Source organism: Diospyros lotus, chromosome 9 (assembly GCF_014633365.1).
Source record: "Diospyros lotus cultivar Yz01 chromosome 9, ASM1463336v1, whole genome shotgun sequence".
Lineage (NCBI taxonomy): Eukaryota > Viridiplantae > Streptophyta > Magnoliopsida > Ericales > Ebenaceae > Diospyros > Diospyros lotus.
The window spans coordinates 15,357,093-15,376,466 of record NC_068346.1 but is presented as its reverse complement, the minus strand read 5'-3'; the positions used below and the strand labels follow the sequence as shown (position 1 = coordinate 15,376,466).

Sequence of the window (19,374 nt, the reverse complement as noted above, 5' to 3'; positions counted from 1 at the left end):
TTTTTCAATTTAAACTTGCATATAACCATAAAATATATATTAATATCTAATTTAAACCATTTTTAAGATCAAAAGAAGGGTATAATTATAACACAAGTTTTACAAAATTAACCACTAATCAGTACCTTCCGAGATGAGTTTTTGTAACTGGGAGTCTTGAGATTTGTTTATGTGAGTTATAGGGTGTGAGGTACAAAGCTACTGACTGTCGACTATTGGGTCGTAGCAATTGATGGCTGGATGTATATGCGTCAGTTATCAGCTGTTACGATAGATTATAGATGGGTCGGGCAAGTTGGTATCGCCAGACACCCACCCTTAGTGTTGTGCCTATCATGATATGGTTATGGTTTAATTTGTGGGCGTGAGTGGTAATAACGGGCGGCTTGAGTTTTCGTTCGGTGAGGTAACGTGTTGACTATTTGGTGACATAGGGGCAAACCGTCATAGGGCCGAGGACGGCTGTCGATTGATTGTTCCTAGTCATGGATTGTCAATCGGTACTTGGTCACTATCGATTAGCTCTGCCATTATGTGGCATTTTGCATAACATTACAGTGCATGGAATTATGGTTACATCCATTGGGGGTCATGTTTTATATATATGGGGAAGTGTACACATTGGCATAACCCGATTGGTCTGTTGAGTGCCGACTTGGGTATGTTAAGTGAGCATATGCATTTAGAGCATTTTGCTTGTGTGAGTTCTTATGTGGGCGTAGCATGGTCTGATGCTTGGCTTATGGGGGTCTTGCCATCACGTTGATGCTACAGAAGCGATTGCATTTATTATCTGTTGCATTGCATAGTTACTGTTCGATATGGACTGTGATTATGAGTCGTGGTATGGAGTTGACCCTCAATAGCTATGAGTGGAAGCTGGGCTCTAGATAGTTATGACTTGGGGACTCTGGTATGTGATTCTGATGGGAGCCTTGGGCTCATGGGCTTTATGCCAACCAGTTCATGGTTGTGGCAGGTTTGTATGCCGAGACTTGGGTGCCAAGATGTGCATTTCTTATGTAGGCCTCGAAAATTGTTATGTGCATTGTTTATTTATGTGGTATACTAGATTCTTTGTTGCACGGTATACATGGCATGTTCATATGCTGCATTGCACTTTGTGCGGGTGTATTCTGGGTTAGGAATGTATCCCCAACATTGTCATTGTTATGTTGCGAGGTGTATTTTGATTGCGGTTTATTACTGATTTATCTTTGTCCAGCGAAGCATATGTCGGGTATGACTATTTCTGGTTTTGGTCTATCTTATCTACATTTAGTAGGATGCACCAAGTGTGAGAGATCTATACCCAGCCTTACCTATATTTATTTATTATGCTTACTGAGCCTTATGGCTCATCTTGTTTTTACCATCATTCTAGGTGTGAAAGCTGATGCCGTGGCTAGCCCGTTTAGCGTGTCAGTTGTAGATAGCTGTGTACAGGGCAATCCTGACTAAAAAGATCCATGAGGTGCAAGATGTGATCAGGGGCTCGGATATTATAGTTTGTCTGATTTGATTAGTTATGATGTGGCTATGTATGATTAAGCCCCTAAGTAGTGTGTTTCATATTCATTTAGCTTACGTTGTTGTTGTGTGTTGTATGATTTTGGTTGAATTGTAATTAAGAATTGAAGAAATTTTTGGATCGTCACACAATGACTCTTAGTCGGTCATTTGACCAAGTAACCTGATTTCTGCATGCTTCGGGGGGTAGGAAATAGAGAGAGGGAAAAAAACTCCTACCCATTCGGTCATACGACTGAGTGATTTTTCACTCGTTTGGTCTTGAACGGCTCATTTTACCTTTTCGCCTTGGTTCAAACCCATCTCTATTCTAATGCTTGGATTTATTCCTTAACCAGATATGGGTGCAATTTTCAGGGCATATCATATTCGTTTTGGATAGTCTTTTAGTTGTGGGTGATTTCAAGGTTCAAGTTCCCTCAAGTCTCATTATATTTTGGACTCTCATCACATCTTAGACTCTCATCATATTTTAGGCTCTCGTCATATTTTAAAGTCTCGTTGCATTTTGGAGTCTCGGGACCGTGAGGTGCCCGCCCACTTGATTTTCTATAAACATTTTCTTGTTTGCAGGACATATCAATATTGTTAGACTAGTCAGGCTATTCGATTATAAGCTGAAAGTATTTTTATCAAATCACAAGTCACATAGTTTATGAATTTCTCAAACCATCTTAAATCGTTCCCTAAAAAAAATTGCATGGTGTGGTCAATTTTCATGGTTTAATGGTTTTTTTGAACAGCCCCTGGTGTTTGAGGTGCAAATGTAAATTTCCAAAGTTAATGTTAAATGTGTTCCCCTCCCATAGTTCAGAGAATATGTGCAATTCTCCATTTTTGTTCGATTTCGGTTCTGGTTCGACGATAAACCCTGAAGGCAGAAAAGAATAACCTAACCCTAGAAAGAATTCAAGTGCGAGAAAGATGCGGAATCTCTTCTCACGGCCTGGTGTGGGGCTGAGCTCACTGAATTCGGAGCTTCAACAATGGCGGGGGATCCGAGTGAAGGTTTGGAACAACAACCTGGAACAGGCGTTGGTGATAATGCAGAGGATAATGAGGTCGAGCGGCATCGAGCGGATGATAAAGCGAGAGCAGACTCACCACATCAAGAACTCGGAGAAGCGCGTTTTGGCTCGCAAGAATCTCGAGCGCAAAATCCGATCACAAGACCTTGCCCGGAAGCTCAAGGCCATCCTGATCAAGAAAGTGAGGTAACCGCACGCAACGGCTTGTACTGTCACTGAGCCGCTTCTTTGATTCACTATGTCATGTGAACTAATAAACAGTCAATGTTACCATACATGTGTGTACTTGAGAAAAATTGATTGCACAAAGTAAATCAAGAAAACATAAATCATATATGATGGAAGACACTGCCGGTTAACCTAGAGTTGCACGTATAGCTCGTCATGCATTAGTGAGATCCAGTCTAGAAATATTTATACTGCGTATGATGATGGTAAGGCCTTAGCGGTTCAAAGGTAGTGCTGTGCTGATTGTTAACTGGGGGGATTGAGACTTCCAAGAATTCAATCAAGTCATGAATAAATTCATATTGTTTTATTGTTGTAGCTTTTGTGCTAAATGGGCAAAGAGGGTAGCAAATGCACAAAAAAAGGAAAGTTGCTTTGTGTTTAGACTGCATACAAAGAGAATGACACTTGTTACCTTGAAAAACAGCATGGCAGTTTGCTCTCATACATGTACCAGCATTTTACTAGAGTAGCTTGTACTTCAAAGTTCAAATCTCAACCTCTACGTGATTAGTACAGTCAATATCTGCTTCTTTATTGCTGTTGCTGCAGTTGTAGTGGTTTGGCCTTTAAAACTTCAATGTTCTATTCAACTAGACCTAGATTCACTAGAATATTGTTGCAGTAGTTTGTTGTGTATTCTGTAAGCAGATGACAGTTTCTCCTATCACCAAGCTGACCTAGTTGCAGTGTTTTGTTTCTCTGGCATTCTTTACACCTTTCTTATGTTTGACTTGACCTTTTTATAAAGAATAGGGATTTTACAAGGGTTTGTTTTGCATTTTGTTTATTTTATTTTTAATTTTCCTTTTCTTTTTGGGGGTCTATGTTGGAACTTAAATTTTAGTAAAGGTAACATTTGAAGTTTGCAATTCACTGTCCCAATAGCTGCTGAGAAAGGTGGAAGGAATAAGCTGCAAATCCTCAGCCACAGACACTTAATGAACTACATTTATTATACATTGAGAATTTCATAGATTATAGTCTTTGTGGCTAGTTATTTTTGTATATTTTTGCACTACCATAGCCTCTCTGCCTTTTATCAGCGGAGTAGTGTTCAATTACTATGAAAGAATTATTGGATTGATGAGTGTTTGTGGCATGTGTTCATTATTTGATGCTTGCCTTCGGTTTTTTTATTTATTTTATTTTTTTAATCTTTGAGAGTAAAATAAGGGTAAAAAGATAAAGTTTAACCCTCTATCTTAATATTTTAACCTTTTAGATCAGATAGCGATTAACAATTCAACATGTTATCAGAGTAGGCAAAGGTCCTGAGTTCAACCCTCACCATTAAACCAATATTTAAATTGTTGCATAACATGGTTAGACCGGTAGTCAACAACGCTTGGTCACACGTGAGGGGGCGTGTTAAGAGTAAAATAATAGTAGAAAAGATAAAGGTGTCACAACCCTAGGGTTTGCCTAAGGTTTGAATAGGAATTTGGAAGAAATTGAGTGGAAATTAGACTGAAAGAGGAGGAAATGCGGCAATAATTAGGGAAGAATTTCAGACAAAACAGAGAAAGAGAGAGAGATTAGAGAAGTTGAGGGAGGAAGAGCAAGAAGATTTGAGAGGGAGAGAATGTAGAGAGAGAATCAGAAGTGTCAATTTGATATATTTTCCAATGATCTTTTCTTTACAGCTCCAGTCAGTAGCTTTATATAGCTTCTCCTAGGTAAGTATTTCCGTTACAAAATAAAGAGAAAATATAACAACTAAAATAACAAAATAATTACTGCTAAAGTACTGTTATATCCTTGGAGTCATGACAAAAGGTAACATTCGATTTAACAACTTAAGCTTTTAGATCAAATGTTGTTTAATAATTCAACAATAATGTATATATTAGCTTTTCTTTTGGATACTTGCATTTTTTGTTTGCCTATCTCTTGCCCTCGAACTTTTATGTTAAAAATTCATTGTAAATGATTTGAATTTCTGATGGCACCAACAAGTCACTCCATTTTTTTATTTTCTCTACCCCCTTTCATTTTACTAATTTCAAGTAAGATTTTACTACTTAGGAGTGCTTGTCCAGATGAATAAAGGTAAGATAACATACATAAATATGTGGCCTTGGACTTCATGTTATTGGTATAAGGTGGGATGAGAAGATATGGAAGGTAAAGAAATCTTTACCAATTTCTTTTGAATGGAGTTTAATCATCGTACGAGACAATGTTGTTGAATTGTGGGCTGTCTCACTCTACATTTCTATGGCAAATTGCATACTTAAATTCTCATCAATGACATTATTTATGGGACATGAATACTATTATTATGAAGCCCTATCTTTCATTTCTTATCCTTATTTTGTCATGCCTTTGAATTTTTCATTTATGGGCTTAATTTATGTTATTGTGATCATCGTTAGTTGAAGTTTTAATCCCAAATGAGTTATATTTTAGAATTTGATGGAGATTGGGAAGATCATGAGTGGGTTGTAACACCCGAAATATTTTTAAAATATTTGGAGACCTAAGGAAATGAATTCAAATTCAATTTGGAGATAATTTAGGATTGTCGGTAAGATTTGATTGAGTGTGTGTAATCAAATTGAATATGTAAATGTGTAAATATATTTGTGAAATTAGGGAATGATCTAATTGAATTAGCATCCTCCCACACTCCTATCCACACACCAGTGCCATGGTTAGCGATTCTTGTGTTCGAGGGACTAAAACCAAGGTAGTGGATCCGCCGTTGTGAAAGATTCTTTCAATTCTATTGTGTCGCTGAAGGGCAAAGGATTACCTTGGCAGCAGCCTATCTCAACGATATGGCTGACTCATGGTACCATGGGTGGACCCAAGCCAAGGGAAATGAGGCTAGTTGGACAGAGTTTGCTGAGGAATTGTGTGATCAATTTGGTGAAAAGAATATGGTGGATGTAGTTGAGGAATTCAACAAATTAAGACAAGGAGGTTCAGTGATGGAATATCAAATGAAATTCCAAGAACTAAGGTCCCTATTGTGGACCTCACAACCCAGCCTAACTGAACTATACTTTGTATCAAGTTTCATTAGTGGGTTAAAAGATGAATTGAGACCTATGGTTAAGAGGATTATGCTTACAACAATGAAACAGGCGACTGAGAAGGCAAAGCTACAGGAGCTTACGTTGGAAGCGATTTTCAATAAGTACACGATCGCAATGGAAATTCAGCCTTCATTCTATCAACCATTGGAAGGAAATCAAGTGAATGTGAATTCTAAGGTTTATCCCAACCCTGATGTAGCCAAATCAATTACTATGGAGCAGAGACAAAAGTTAGGATTATGTTATAAGTGTGGAGATAAATTCAGCCACAGCCACCAATGCTAAAAACAGCTACTTAATATGGAAGGAATAGAGGATGAAAACGAAGAAGAAGAACCGGCAGGAATTGAGTGATGAAGAAGGCACAGTTGTTCTAAATTTTTGTGGACAAGAATTTTCTTAAGGGGAGGGGAAATGTTACAACCCCAGGGGTAGATTAGGTTTTTTGGAGTAGTCTATAAAAGGGGCCGATTGTAAGAAGTTGGATATCAGTGGAGTAATAACAGAAACTATTCTCTCTCTCAAAGCTCTCTTTCCTCCTGATTCTCTCTCAATTCCCCCTCTTTCTCTCTGTTTCTTCCCTAATTTTTGTTCTTGTTCTTGAAATTCTTCTTGATTTCCCAAATTCTCCAAGCCTCATCTCGGGGCTTGACATTCAATTTGTGAAAACCCTTATACAAACTTTTCCCACCTGCATTTCTTTTCGATTTTGTCTTCTTTTGTACTTTTAACTAGATTTGAAAGACAAAATGGCAGTCTTTCTATGCTACACCTATAATGTTTCATCTGCAACAAACTAGCAGCGAAGATTCAGACACACTTATAAGTAGTTATCTGGACCACATCACTGTAATTTGGTTACTTCCTTCTAGTCAAAGAACCCTTGCTAGAATAAGATATGCCTTTACAAGCTACCGGTTAAAAAATGAAGAAGAAAATATTGTTTAACTTGCAAAGATAGTGTTCTTGACCTACTGCAATTACAGGAATCCCACATTATGATTCAACTTGTGCTGGTAACAGTGGAACTGTGTGAAGAATAAGAAAATAACTGTTGAACTTGCAAGTTTAGTATTCTTGACCTACTGCAATTACCGTAATCCACATTATGATTCAACTTGTACTGGTAGCAATATAAATACGCGGAGAAGAAGAAAATATCTGTTGAACTCAATTGTATTCTTGATCTACTGCAATTGCAAGGAATTCTCACATTATAATTCCACTTGTACTGGTAGAGATATGGAACTGCATAATGTTTAGGTCTTAATTTGGGGAGTAATGCAATCTATGATTAACTGTTTTCCCTTGTGCAAGCGGGTGGAAGAAAAGTGAAGCTTTGGCCTTTACTGTTCCAGTCTATCATGTGCCTGGAGCAATCTTTCTTCCATTTTACTAATTGTCGCTTTTCCTTTTGAGTACAATATCCCAAAATTCTTTTCATTTTCCCACTAACAAGGGACTTAAGTGTCTCAACTCCCTACTATTTTCCGGCCACATTTAATCTACACATCCATATTACTGCATAATTTCTTGGATTTGACGGCGAGGGGGATGGTTCCAAATGGTAAATGTTAATTGTTGCCACCTGGTTTCCCTTTATTTCTCTTGCTTACAAAATTTATTGGATTCTTGGTGATATTAAATGTCTTTGCTCTTTTGGCTATGACTATGTATGTGAATTTACTCATTCATGTCTACATTCACTCAAGACACTTTTTAAGTAATGAAGGAAGTCAACTTGCAGGAGTTTTGGACTAGGATTTGGATGATGATGATGATGGAACTTAAGTGTGGTCCCTTGGGCAATTGCTTTTAACTTTTTCCTGGTGTCCTTCATTTTTGTTATTAATTTTTATTTGTTGCCTCTATCTGGCACTACGATCTCTATTAAGCACATTCCAAAGTTGTATTATAACTTCTTTCCAAAAATTTATGCATGCATTTTATAGATTTAAAAGACCAGTTGCTAGTGTGCTTATGTGCTTGATTTCAATCTGTGCAGGGGTTTATAAGAACAATTTTGAGAATACCGAGGGGACTTCACGCGTTGCTGCTGTTGGTTCACCACCAGTTTATTTATGTAGAGACTGGCGCGTCGTAGTTTTTACATCGTAATCACTAGACCAAACATAATTCATCTGGCTTCCTTTGTTTGAGGCATTTTTTTTTTTGTTTTTGCGTCACTCCCATGCTATAAGACATGTTGGTGATTTTGGGCATTCCTCTCAAGCAAAGCTGCTGGGAACCTAGATAGAGTTGGCTTAGTAGTAAGAAACTATATTTACTTGACTTTTTAAGTTTAAACCTTTTTGAAGTCTGTGCACAGATTTATCACCAATCACAACAATGGCCAAATTTCACTTTTAAAAATTTGGCAGTCGGTTATTCATTTCATTGTATGACACCGCAAGGCCATTTTGTCATGTCATATATAACTTTAATTTTTCAACTGGTACACATTAATGAATGGTTTTAATGAACTAAATTTGACAATAATATCTACGTTTAAACTTCCTTTCAGACTTGTGTATTAGAATTATTTTGTCATTCACTGTGTTAGTTCATTGAATATTTTTGTGGCGTTTCGTTCTTGAAGTACAAAACGTAAAAACTCAATATCTTCACTATTAAAAGTTATTATTTTAAATTTTTAAAGTAAATAGAGTCATTATTTAAGCTACGTAAATGTCACATCATAAAAAAGAATTACGACACTAAGACACATCAAATTAGATTCAATACTAAATATAGCATTTGGTCCCTCAATAACTAAAAATTTGACACTTGATTTTTGATATGAAAAAAAAAAATTGATAAAAAAAATTACCTAAATTTCATACAAAGATAAAAAATTTCATAAAAAACCTAAAAATATTAAAAAAATAAATATATTTCATCAAAAAAAGACCTAAAAATTTCATAAAAATTACCTAAAAATAATAAAAGACCTAAATTTAGTAAAAAGAGATAAAAATTTCTTTAAAAAGCTAAAAGTATTCAAGAAAATACCTGAATTTTATAAAAAGATATAAAATTTTCATAAAAAGGACTTAAAAATATTTTTAAAAAAAGACCTAAATTTCAAAAAAAGACATAAAAATTTCATAAAAAAAAGATCTCAAAATATTCAAAAAAGACCTTTTCAATGAAACTTTTTAGGTTTTTTTATAAAATTTATATCTTTTTTATTATTTTTAGGATTTTGTTATGAAATTTAGGTCTTTTTAAAAATATTTTTATCTTTTATATGAAAATTTAGGTCCTTTTTAAAAAATATTTTTAGGTCTTTTTACAAAAAATTAAAGTTTTTTAATGAGAATTTTAAATCTTTTTATGAAATTTAGGATTTTTTTTTGAATATTTTTAGGTATTTGTTGTGAAATTTTTAAGTTTTTTTTATGAAATTTAGGTATTTTTTTAATCAAATTTGATTTGTTTTTCATATCAACCATCAAATATAAAAAAAATTTAGTTGTTGAGGACTAAATATTATATTTATGTATTAAATCTAATCTAATGTGTGTTGTTAAAATAATATATATATATATATATTTTTTATGTAACATAACATCTTAGTGTAGATAATGATTTCGTTTATTCTTAATTATGATAAAAATTTAAAATAATAATTTTTAATAATTAAAATAGATTTAATGTTTTATATTTAAGAATGATATTTTTTTAATTATTAAACATCTGCCTATATATTAAACCAATATTCTTCGCACCATTACAGTGTTACTGTGGAAGGCAAGCCTTGGGTAATTGGGTAATTCGGCCCTTACTGCAATGAGTACTACCCTCTACATGCCTGCTATTTTTGCAGCAATTAACTCTCTTAGGGCACATAAAATTTACATTTCAAATAAAGTAATAACTATTTTTTGATATGACGTACCGTACGAACGCCTCATCATCGCACCCTTTTAATGACGAAGAGATAAATTCGAGTATTATCCATCAACAACTACGCTGGGGAAGATTCGAACCTAGAGATTAGGCTAACTCACCTACCCAGCTGATCGTTAAAATCACCTAGTGAGGTAAGTAATAATTATTTCTTGAATTATTGTTTGCTTGTTACTATTAATTCAACTAACATCTTTTTAAATGAAGTGTTAGTTTGAATTAACGGAACATTTGATATAAGAGAAGTTTTTAAATTTTTAGTATTCATGAGTTCTGATAATATTCTCAAGAATTTTTAATTCCTAGAATTTATACAATTTTATGTTTGGTTGGTTTTAAATATTTTGGAAAAATGCTGGGTATTCTTTTATTAAGAATTTTATATTTTTATGTTTAGTTTAAATATAATTGAGAATTTATGTTATTTTTTCAAAATTACTTTTATTTGATTTTTTGTTTAAAAATAATAAATTTCTTCTAATATATAAAATATTAAGACTCACAATCTTTTAAAAAGTAAAAAAATGTCATGTCATTTTTTTATACATTATGTATGTGTGTATATATATATATGTCTGTAAAAAGAAAGTTATAACAAAGATAATCGTGAAAAAATCACGAGATTATAAGAAAATAAGAGATGTTTTAATCTTTTTATTTGTTAAAAAATTTACTAAATTAATAAAAATTGAAGATTCTCAATTCTCCTCTCCAATGAATTTTTTTTTTGGTGAGAAAATTGATTAAAAATAAATATTAAGAATATTAATTTTTAAGATTTTTTTAAAAAAAGTATATTAAATATAAAAATATAAATTTTCAACTTAACATTTTTAAAATTTAAAAAAAAAAATCTGTACTAAACGTGAGGTAAGAGATCTTTACTAATATTGTTTAAAGGAGTCAAAATTAAAAACAAATTGCGCTTACCAGCTGGAGGAGTCTGAAGAAGGGGGAAAGGCGAGAGAGAGGGGAGACGAGAGTGGCACTGAGCCAGCAGAGTGGTGTGCGTATGACAGAGCGTCAAGTCCTCGCTCTCCTCTTCTCTCCTCTCCTCTCCATCTTTCTTTCCGTTTTCTGCTTCAGTTTGTTATATGGATGATGGACTCTTTAAGGCTCCGGCTGGTGTTCCAATCGCCCAACATTCTGAGCGAATCGCAGAGATCAGAGGGGCTCAATCGGAGCTGGCTGCTTCTCCGACCTCGGCAACACGGAGCAGCCATCTCTGATCTCTCGTCTCATATCTCCAACATTTTCCACCTCCATCACTCTTGCCCTAATGGCCTCGTCCTCTCCGTAAGCCCGTTACCTTGTTTTCGACACTGCTTGCTGTTATTCTCGCTCGGAATGGACTTTTTCGGTTTTCCTAGCTGATTTTGTTGTTTTTCAGAGAAAACGAGTTTATTAGCTTCGAAGGACTGAATAAATTGGGAATTAAATTCAAGTAATAAATTATCTGGTTTGGTGAAATAACTTCGTCTCGTTGTAGGCCGTTGAGATGCTGGCTTGCTTCTTCAAGGAGGCAGACGAGACGAACCAGTATTCATAGTCTTTTTGTAGGCTTTTCGTATTTCCGAACGGACTGCTTAGGGTTTTGACCGATGGACTTCTGTTGGGTTGGAAATTATCAACTGTTTGAAATATCGGGCTTTCTTTGGTGAAGGATTTTAGCGACTTCGAAAACTAGAGCACGTTTGTTTTGCTCTTAGTTTTCAACTTTAAATGTGCATTGATAAAAGATTTTGTATTCCTGCAGGTGGATGGTTTTGTGTTGCCACCATTTGAGTCCACTTGTATTCTGAGGGACAATGATGTAATCAGGTCTGTTTCTAACTTGCAATTCGTCGGATACTATTAAAATTTATTGAAAGTAATGTATGTTGTTTCAATCCCTTGTTTATTGTATCAGTGTCAAAAGAAAAGGACGGATTCTGCCTGCAACTGTTGAGGTTGGTGATGGAACTAATGTGATTGAGGAGGAAGTTCAGAAGAAGCAACACTTGCTTACTGCTGGCCAGCGTTCGGCAAATGACTTTGAAAAAGTGTTGGGAAGTTGCTGCAGTGAATCTGAAGAGGATGAAGACCAGCCAGAGAATAAGTTGCATGTGGAAAATTCATCAGGTGGAACTGCGGTTTCCAAGAAAAGAAAAGCATCAAAAAAACACCAAAGCGCAAAGTATGTTGTACAACTCATTTCTTAAGCCTATTCATAGAATTTGTTTAGTAGTAACTAGTATCTGTGGTAGCTGTGGTTTTGGTTCTTAGAAGTTCTGGTTGTCTTTTAAAGAAAACTTGTGAACCAAGCTACTGCAGAGTTTTTGCATTGCTCTCCTGGTCTTCATGGAGTCAAATTGGATACAGCAAGACATGATTAAACTGATAATTAATGGAACAACCAAACAAGTCTGTTGATCCTTACGAATAAATTTTACAATAGGAGTTGAAGAATTCTAGCTCACACTCCTACATCTTGCACTTCCGAATTTCTGTTTCTCATTTGAAGTTTTGTCTCATACACATGAATTCTTTGGCTTTTGTATGAACTTTTTTTTCTTTTTCTTCAGCAAGCTTCCTGTGTATATAGCATGCCAAATCTCAATAAATGTTTTTTGGTAGTTTCAAATAGTTATATACCTTGCCGCCTTCTTTTCTTTTCAAATAGCTCTTCACAATCAGATTGGGTTTTATTTCAGAGACATAGTACTGAATTTTAGGAGTTCTAACCGCAAACATATAAGAATAACATACAATATGTAACTAAATATTATCATAGGCAAACTTAATATTTTAGTTTTAGTTTTATTTTGAATATGTACAAACAAATTCATTGAACCTTTATGCACAACTTATCCTGCAGTAACCAAATATAGGAGAAAAACCAACATTCTGTACATTTTGTCTGTATATAATCTTCTGGGAGATTATCTCCCAGTCCCAGAAGATTGTACCCCATTATATCCTAGCATGTGAATCAAATGTGCATTCAATAAGCAGTTTCTTGACTGTTAAATTGATTATTCATGTAATCATGTTGTAATTTGTGAATCACACAGGAAGAAGAAAAAATGTTCTATGGTTCTTCCAGATATTGAGAATGCTGTTCAAACAGAGCAGAATGTGAGCTGTCACAGTGATGGCCTCCACCATGGCAAGACTATCAATATGAAAAATCAATTATATGAAGTGAAGAGTAAACCTAAGAGAGCAAGTAAACCTAGGAATGCTGCAAGGAGTAATGGCATTTCTGAACGTTTTCCTAGTTTGAAAAGGTATGTAGAATGAGTTCTTTGTCCTCTTTTTAATGTGGTTATGCTAATAATATCATTTATCTTTTTTTTTTTTACTTTTACTGTTTGTCTTTTGTTTGTTTTATTTTTTTCGTTCATTATCTTTTCTTTTTTTTTATCTAGACTTGGTGATAATAATCTATTTGGTTGGAAAACAATAATTTAGTGCATTTTTTATTTTTTTATTTACTTTTCAAAAAAATTCAAAAATGCTACTAGACACAAAATATTTAACAATCTATTATTTTGATGTCAGGTAGAAGTTGGTTGATGTGCCTAACAGAAACTCTCTTAAGTAGAGTTTTTTGGCATTGTTTACAAAATCTAAAGTTGAAGACTTTCTGTGTGTCGTTTGGAAAATAATTCCATATGACTAGCATTTCCAATTTTTTTAAAAGCTGTAGTGTATTAAAAAGTCTTTTTCACTTTTTTTGGGGGCCAATGGAAAGTCTATTTTCTTCTGTATGTATTTGTCAACTAATCATTTGCAATGCCATGTTATATTGGAGCTTGTTAGAATATTGATTCAAATAGGAATCCTTATGTGTGTTAAGTCTTATATTTGTGATTCAGAAAAAAAAGTCTTAATTATCTTAATAATGTGCAAGTCTTTTTTTCCATTAAGATTCTATCTTTTTCATCTGTGAGCATGTCAGAGAGAGAGAGACACACACACAGATAGATAAACTGAAGCATATTAAATATGTTAGTGAACATGCAGTTATGCATGTACAAATGTGACATCTGGAACCTTTCTCCTTCTCGATTCATTTTTAAGCCCATGAAAATTTCTACTTTGTAGGTTTGGTGAACTTCAAGAAAATGTCAAAGGATGTGCTGATATTTGTAATATACCTGATGGAAGTGGAAAGGTGTGGTATGCCATCACGTTTAGTTCCTTTTATGCTATTTTAATTATCATATACTTTCAAGTTGAAAAAACTGTTTTCATATTCTTTTTTAAGTTTTACTTATCACTGATAATGGTAGCAGCTATGAAAGAGGAGGAGAGTAGGTGTGTGCTGGTTGTCTGCTGCATGTTGTAGTTTCTGCACACTTAGGTCAGCCCCTTTCTTGGATCATATAAAAACTTTAAAACCTAAAGACTTTGGCCATCTCATTTCAGGAAATGGAGGTTTCACTTGGGAACAATGACATTTCAATTGAGATTCTTTCGCGATTACCTACTAAAAGTTTGGTTGGTTTAAAGTGTGTTTCGAAAGAATTGAACAGTCTTGTCTTAGAGAGATCTTTTGCCAAGCGTCAGTTGAAAAAGGGGGAACCTGTCTGCGGATTCTTCTTCCAGGAAAGGTACCAATGGTGTGACGATGATATCAAATCTATTAGCTATATTCCAGTTAAGGTGAAAGGCACTGAATTACAGCGCTCTGTCTTCAATTTTCTCCCCGAGTGCGTTGTGCTGTTGGCAGTGTGTAATGGCCTGATCTGTTGCCGGAGTTGCTTTTCTTCTCCACAACCTGTAATATATGTCTGCAACCCCTTGAACAGGGAATGGGTGATTCTGCAGTGGCCTGAACCTGACAAAAAAAGCAGCCTAGGATTGGCTTTTGACCCCGTTAATGATCCTATAGACAAATCCACCAATTTCAAAGTGGTTAGAGCTTATCAAACTGTGAATGAGGCAGAGGATTCATACTTTTCTTTTGACTTGTACTCATCGAAAACAGGGACTTGGAGCAGATCAGTGGAGATGTGCCAGTGTCATCATAAGGTAATTAAGAACAAAGGCATTTTTGTTGAAGGGGCCTTGTTTTGGCTAACTGATGGTGACAAAGTCCTCATGTTTGATATTGAAAAGCAACTATCTTGGCTGGTAACTGTACCAACCCCTCTAGTGCAGTTTGATAGCATCCCTGAGATGTGTATCGGAGAATCTAAAGGCAAACTGCATTATGTTTTGATCTCTGACGATGGACTTCATGTGTGGGCTCTTGAGGATTCCTTTGACTTCATTTGGGCACTCGAATACTCCGTTGCTCTGGATGAGATGGAGAGAGAAAACTCTAATTTGCTCTGTAACATACGAAAAAGAGTGGCTGCTCGGGTGTACCATGATATGGATCCATGGATTGACCCTCTGGCCTTTAAAGATGGTCTTTTGCTCATGAAAGTTGCATCAAAGATATACTTGTATAACGTTGAAACAAGGAAACTGGACCAGCTTTGCACTGTTTCCATGTTGGGTCCAAACGCCACATTTTCGCCAATAGTGCTACCATACACCATGAGTTTGGTTCCATTGGGTCGGCCATAGCAGTCTACTGTCTCAGTTTCTTTATCTCGACCAATATGTTTGACCGTGTTCAGGATCTCAGTTGTTCATATGCTGCTTTTTTGTTCTTCCATTCTGCTTCTCTTCAATGGCCATTGGCTTTTGGGGCCAATTTTGCTAGGCTTGTGCAGTTATATGCTAGTAAAAGATGTAAGCAAAGACTAAAACTTCTATCTTGTACATTCCTTCTATGTTAGTCAAGTTCCAGAATGGATGAAGCTATATGATGTGACTGAGGTTTTCTACGAACAACTGCTGTTGTTACGGTCGTTTGAATGGTCAGTAAATTGGTAATTCTAACTGCCATTAATCTGTATCCTTAGAGGTTACAACCGGAAACTTTTACTTATCTGCTGTGCTGTTTGGAATGATTCAACAATTACTGTGATCGGGGAAGAGTCAGTGGGTCTGTCAAGTCAACAAGAAGAGCATGGATTAAGTTAGAAAACGAAGGACATAAATGTCATTTTAGAGGAGAGCGGCAAGTGAATCAACGTGATTCACTTGGAATGAAAAGCATATAAAGGTGTCCCCCCCTCCTCTCTCCCTCTCTCTCGCGCGCGCATGCACGCACATTGCTACTCAGATCATTCACAGTTTGCAACTAACTTAAGTATCAAAGAGCAGATTTAGAGGTGTCTGGATATTTCGTCGAGTCTTCTCAGATAGTTCATCGAGTTTAATGCTTGCATCTCATTTCTGGAGGAACCCAAGATTCAAAAATGCTGAGGTGATAAGCTCCATTTCCAGAAATTCTATTGGTGTAAAACTTCAACCTCACCGTGCTCAACAGCCAAGACCATAAGTGGCGGAGCCAAAAAAGAATTTTAGTTCTGGTTAAATTATAAAAATTATAATTATTTATAATAATATATATAAAAAATAAAAAAATCAGATGAGACTAAGACACTAACTGGCCATGATATTTTGAGTCACTTTTGTTCTCATTAGGGCTAGCTCAAAGGGTTGGGCCTTAGGCAATTATTAATTTAGGTGTCCTTTAAAAAATAATAAAAATTTATTTTTTTATTTTTTAATATATAAAATTACTAATTAAATTTTTATATTTAATTTAGAAAGTAAATCTTTTTCAATTGATAATATAACAAAATTACTTAATCTTTCTGAAATAATTGAACGTAAATAAGATTTTATTAATTTTAATTAAAAAAAATTCTTTCTATTAAAGTTACACAACATAAATGGTTAATAATATTTTATAAGTTATTTATGTATTTGAAAAGAATTTTGTAAGATTTAATATCGTAATTGTTGTTTTTATTTCTATGATTATAATTTTTTTAAAATTTTTAATTTTAAAAATAAATTTAAATCATCAGAGCATATCATCTTTAGAAAATTTTCAAGATTGAAACATTTTTTCTTCAAATTTCATCATCAAGTAATTTTAACTTTTTTACATTATAAAGAAAATTAAAATTATTTTCATAAATTTTAAATTATTCAAATCTATTTTGAAGAGGTGAAATAACATGATAAATTAAATATGTAAATAATTAATTCTAAAAAAAATTTAATACATAATTTAATTTTCTTATTTTCATTCTCATCAAATTGTTTCTTTTTCTTTATTATACGTTTTTTATGAAACTTTAGTTTTATATTTATTTGTTTTATAATCTCTTTAACATAAATCATAGAAGATTTAAAAGTATTTTTTTCTATTTTTTTTAAAAAAATAAAATCTTTTAAGTGATCTATTAAAATAATAATGTTTATATTTTTAGATTGTAAATATTTACTAGCTGTATTAATAACAAATAACAGATCATACCAAATAATCATGTCTAAAAGAAATTCAAAACTTTCAATCTCATTTGTTGTTAAAGAAATAGTTTTACTTTATGTTTTAGGATCCTCACTAATTTCTATTAAGTGAAATAAAACATTTTTTATTCGTGAATCTTGAAATCTTATTGTTTTGACACTTTCAATATAACTTTCTCATGTTTATGGTAATGGCTTAGATGTTAAATTAAAAACATAATCTTGTAAAAATTTTCATCTTTTGTAGAAGAAAAAAATAATAAGTACATGCATTATGTGACTCCCAAAAATATCATAATATCAATACATGAATTAACCATAACACTAAGAACTAAATTAAGATTGTGACAACTACATGGTATATAAAATACTTTAGAATTTATATCTAATAATCTTTTTTACACATCTTATTATTTACCTTTCATATTAAATTTATTATCATATCCTTATCTTCTGACATTATTTATATCAAATTCAAGATTTTTTATTTTACTTATGAGTATATTAAAAATACCTCAATAAGAGGTATCATCAACTTTTAAAAAATCTATAAAATATTTGTCTATTTTTATCGGATTTGTTGAAATATCTACATATCTTAATATAAAAAAATATTTGTTCTTGATGACTTGCATCTAGGGTACAATCAAGTATAATTGAAAAATATTTTCATATTTTCATATTTTTAATAATGATATTTTTTATTTCTAATGCTAAAATATTTATAAACTCATTTTGTATATTATGACCGAGGTAATGGTTATGAATTTCTACATTTTGAATGCGTTTAAGGTGTTATTGCATTATTGAATCAAACCCAACAATCATTTCGATGAAGTTTAAAATGTTTTCATTATTATCTTCATAAATCTTCTCATTCATGCCACAAAATTTCAAATTATTTTTTAAAAGCTTTTTACAATAGCAATAATTTTTATTAGCATGTTCATTACTTGTTTATTGACTTTTAAGTTTGGCACTAAGAATTTTATTTCCTCTTGTAAATGTTGATCAATTGTTATATTTTTAAGTAATCTTATCTCACCATCAACCCAAGTATTTATATTTATAGCACGTTCATTACTTGTTTATTAACTTTTAAGTTTGACACTAAGATTTTTTCAATCTCCACACTCTTAATTTGCTTTTTGACTTGTACTTGATTTCAAAGTAAATAATTTACAACAATAATGAAATAATTTTTCTAATTCATTTGAATATATTAGTCATTTTCTATCATTTTTTTTTATTTGGTAAATTTCAAATATAATGAATTGTAGAAAAGTGTTTAGAATTTTTATCTCTTAAAAAATTTAAAACATGTCTAATTAGTCATTTCTCAACTAATAAATCAATTAGTCTGGAGTTTAAATTTTTTTATTGGGTCAGATCATAAATATTTTCAATAGTTATTTCATCTTCATTATTAACATTTTTATTCTTGTCAATAAGAACATTTTTTTCTAAATTTTTATCATATTCTTCATAATTTTTTTTGGTGAATTTGAACTGTTATCCTCAATTTTTTTTCATAATTTTCAACCAATTTTTCATTTAAATATTCATTTAATATTTTTAATATTTGGTGTTTAGTATTAGTAACAAGTCTTTCAAATACACCTTTTTGAGATGAATTTGTTCTTCTACCTTTTTTTTTTCTTACATTTTTTATATCCAGATTCATATTTTCTTTTAGATATTTTTATTTAAATAATAAATAATTTAGAACTCTTAATATTATTTTATTAAAATAAAAATAATTATAAAAATACAATAAAGTAAAAATGGTAGCACCTGATTAGGCATATATATATATATATAGAGAGAGAGAGAGAGAGAAAAGTGGGCGAGAGATTAAAGTTCAAACTGCTTAAAACCTTTTATATTCACAATTTCACTCCATATTATCTTGTTCCAATTCCAATGGTCACTAATTTTTTTCCATTACTCAATTCTTAGCTCATAAGTGGATTTTGCAGACTAGAATAATAGGCTTAGTTGTCAATAGTGACCTTTATCATCTTTTCCTTTTTTTTATTTTAATTTTTTTATAATTATTTCCCCCTCATTCTCTTCGATTATCATTTAAAAAGTAAAATCTTTTTGAGTGGTAGGGTCGTCTTTTAAAAATTTTTTTGGGCCTCCCTTTTTAGGAGTCCTAAGCATAAGTTTTAGTGGCCTATGACTTAAAATCGATTCTTTTTTTTTTTTTTTGGATAAACCAAGTATCGGTGCTTACGCTCCCCTAATTCTGGACCTATGAC

The 19,374-nt window shown here is 33.0% G+C and overlaps 3 protein-coding genes across 3 annotated transcripts; all 3 read left to right on the top strand.

The window, feature by feature from the left end:
• The first annotated feature begins 2,337 nt into the window (after nt 1-2,337).
• LOC127809126 (uncharacterized) lies at nt 2,338-8,282 on the top strand. The gene is made up of 2 exons (XM_052347826.1): nt 2,338-2,744; nt 7,836-8,282. Exons 1-2 carry the CDS (start codon nt 2,455-2,457, stop codon nt 7,843-7,845), a joined length of 300 nt encoding a protein of 99 aa, XP_052203786.1. The 5' UTR covers nt 2,338-2,454; the 3' UTR covers nt 7,846-8,282.
• A 2,404-nt stretch (nt 8,283-10,686) lies between these two features.
• LOC127810656 (coilin-like) lies at nt 10,687-14,075 on the top strand. The gene is made up of 5 exons (XM_052350234.1): nt 10,687-11,038; nt 11,499-11,563; nt 11,652-11,918; nt 12,796-13,011; nt 13,832-14,075. Exons 1-5 carry the CDS (start codon nt 10,841-10,843, stop codon nt 14,073-14,075), a joined length of 990 nt encoding a protein of 329 aa, XP_052206194.1. The 5' UTR covers nt 10,687-10,840.
• An 83-nt stretch (nt 14,076-14,158) lies between these two features.
• On the top strand, nt 14,159-15,574 carry LOC127810655 (F-box protein At5g03970-like). Its single transcript, XM_052350233.1, has one exon. It carries the CDS (start codon nt 14,159-14,161, stop codon nt 15,302-15,304), a length of 1,146 nt encoding a protein of 381 aa, XP_052206193.1. The 3' UTR covers nt 15,305-15,574.
• Nucleotides 15,575-19,374: the final 3,800 nt, after the last annotated feature.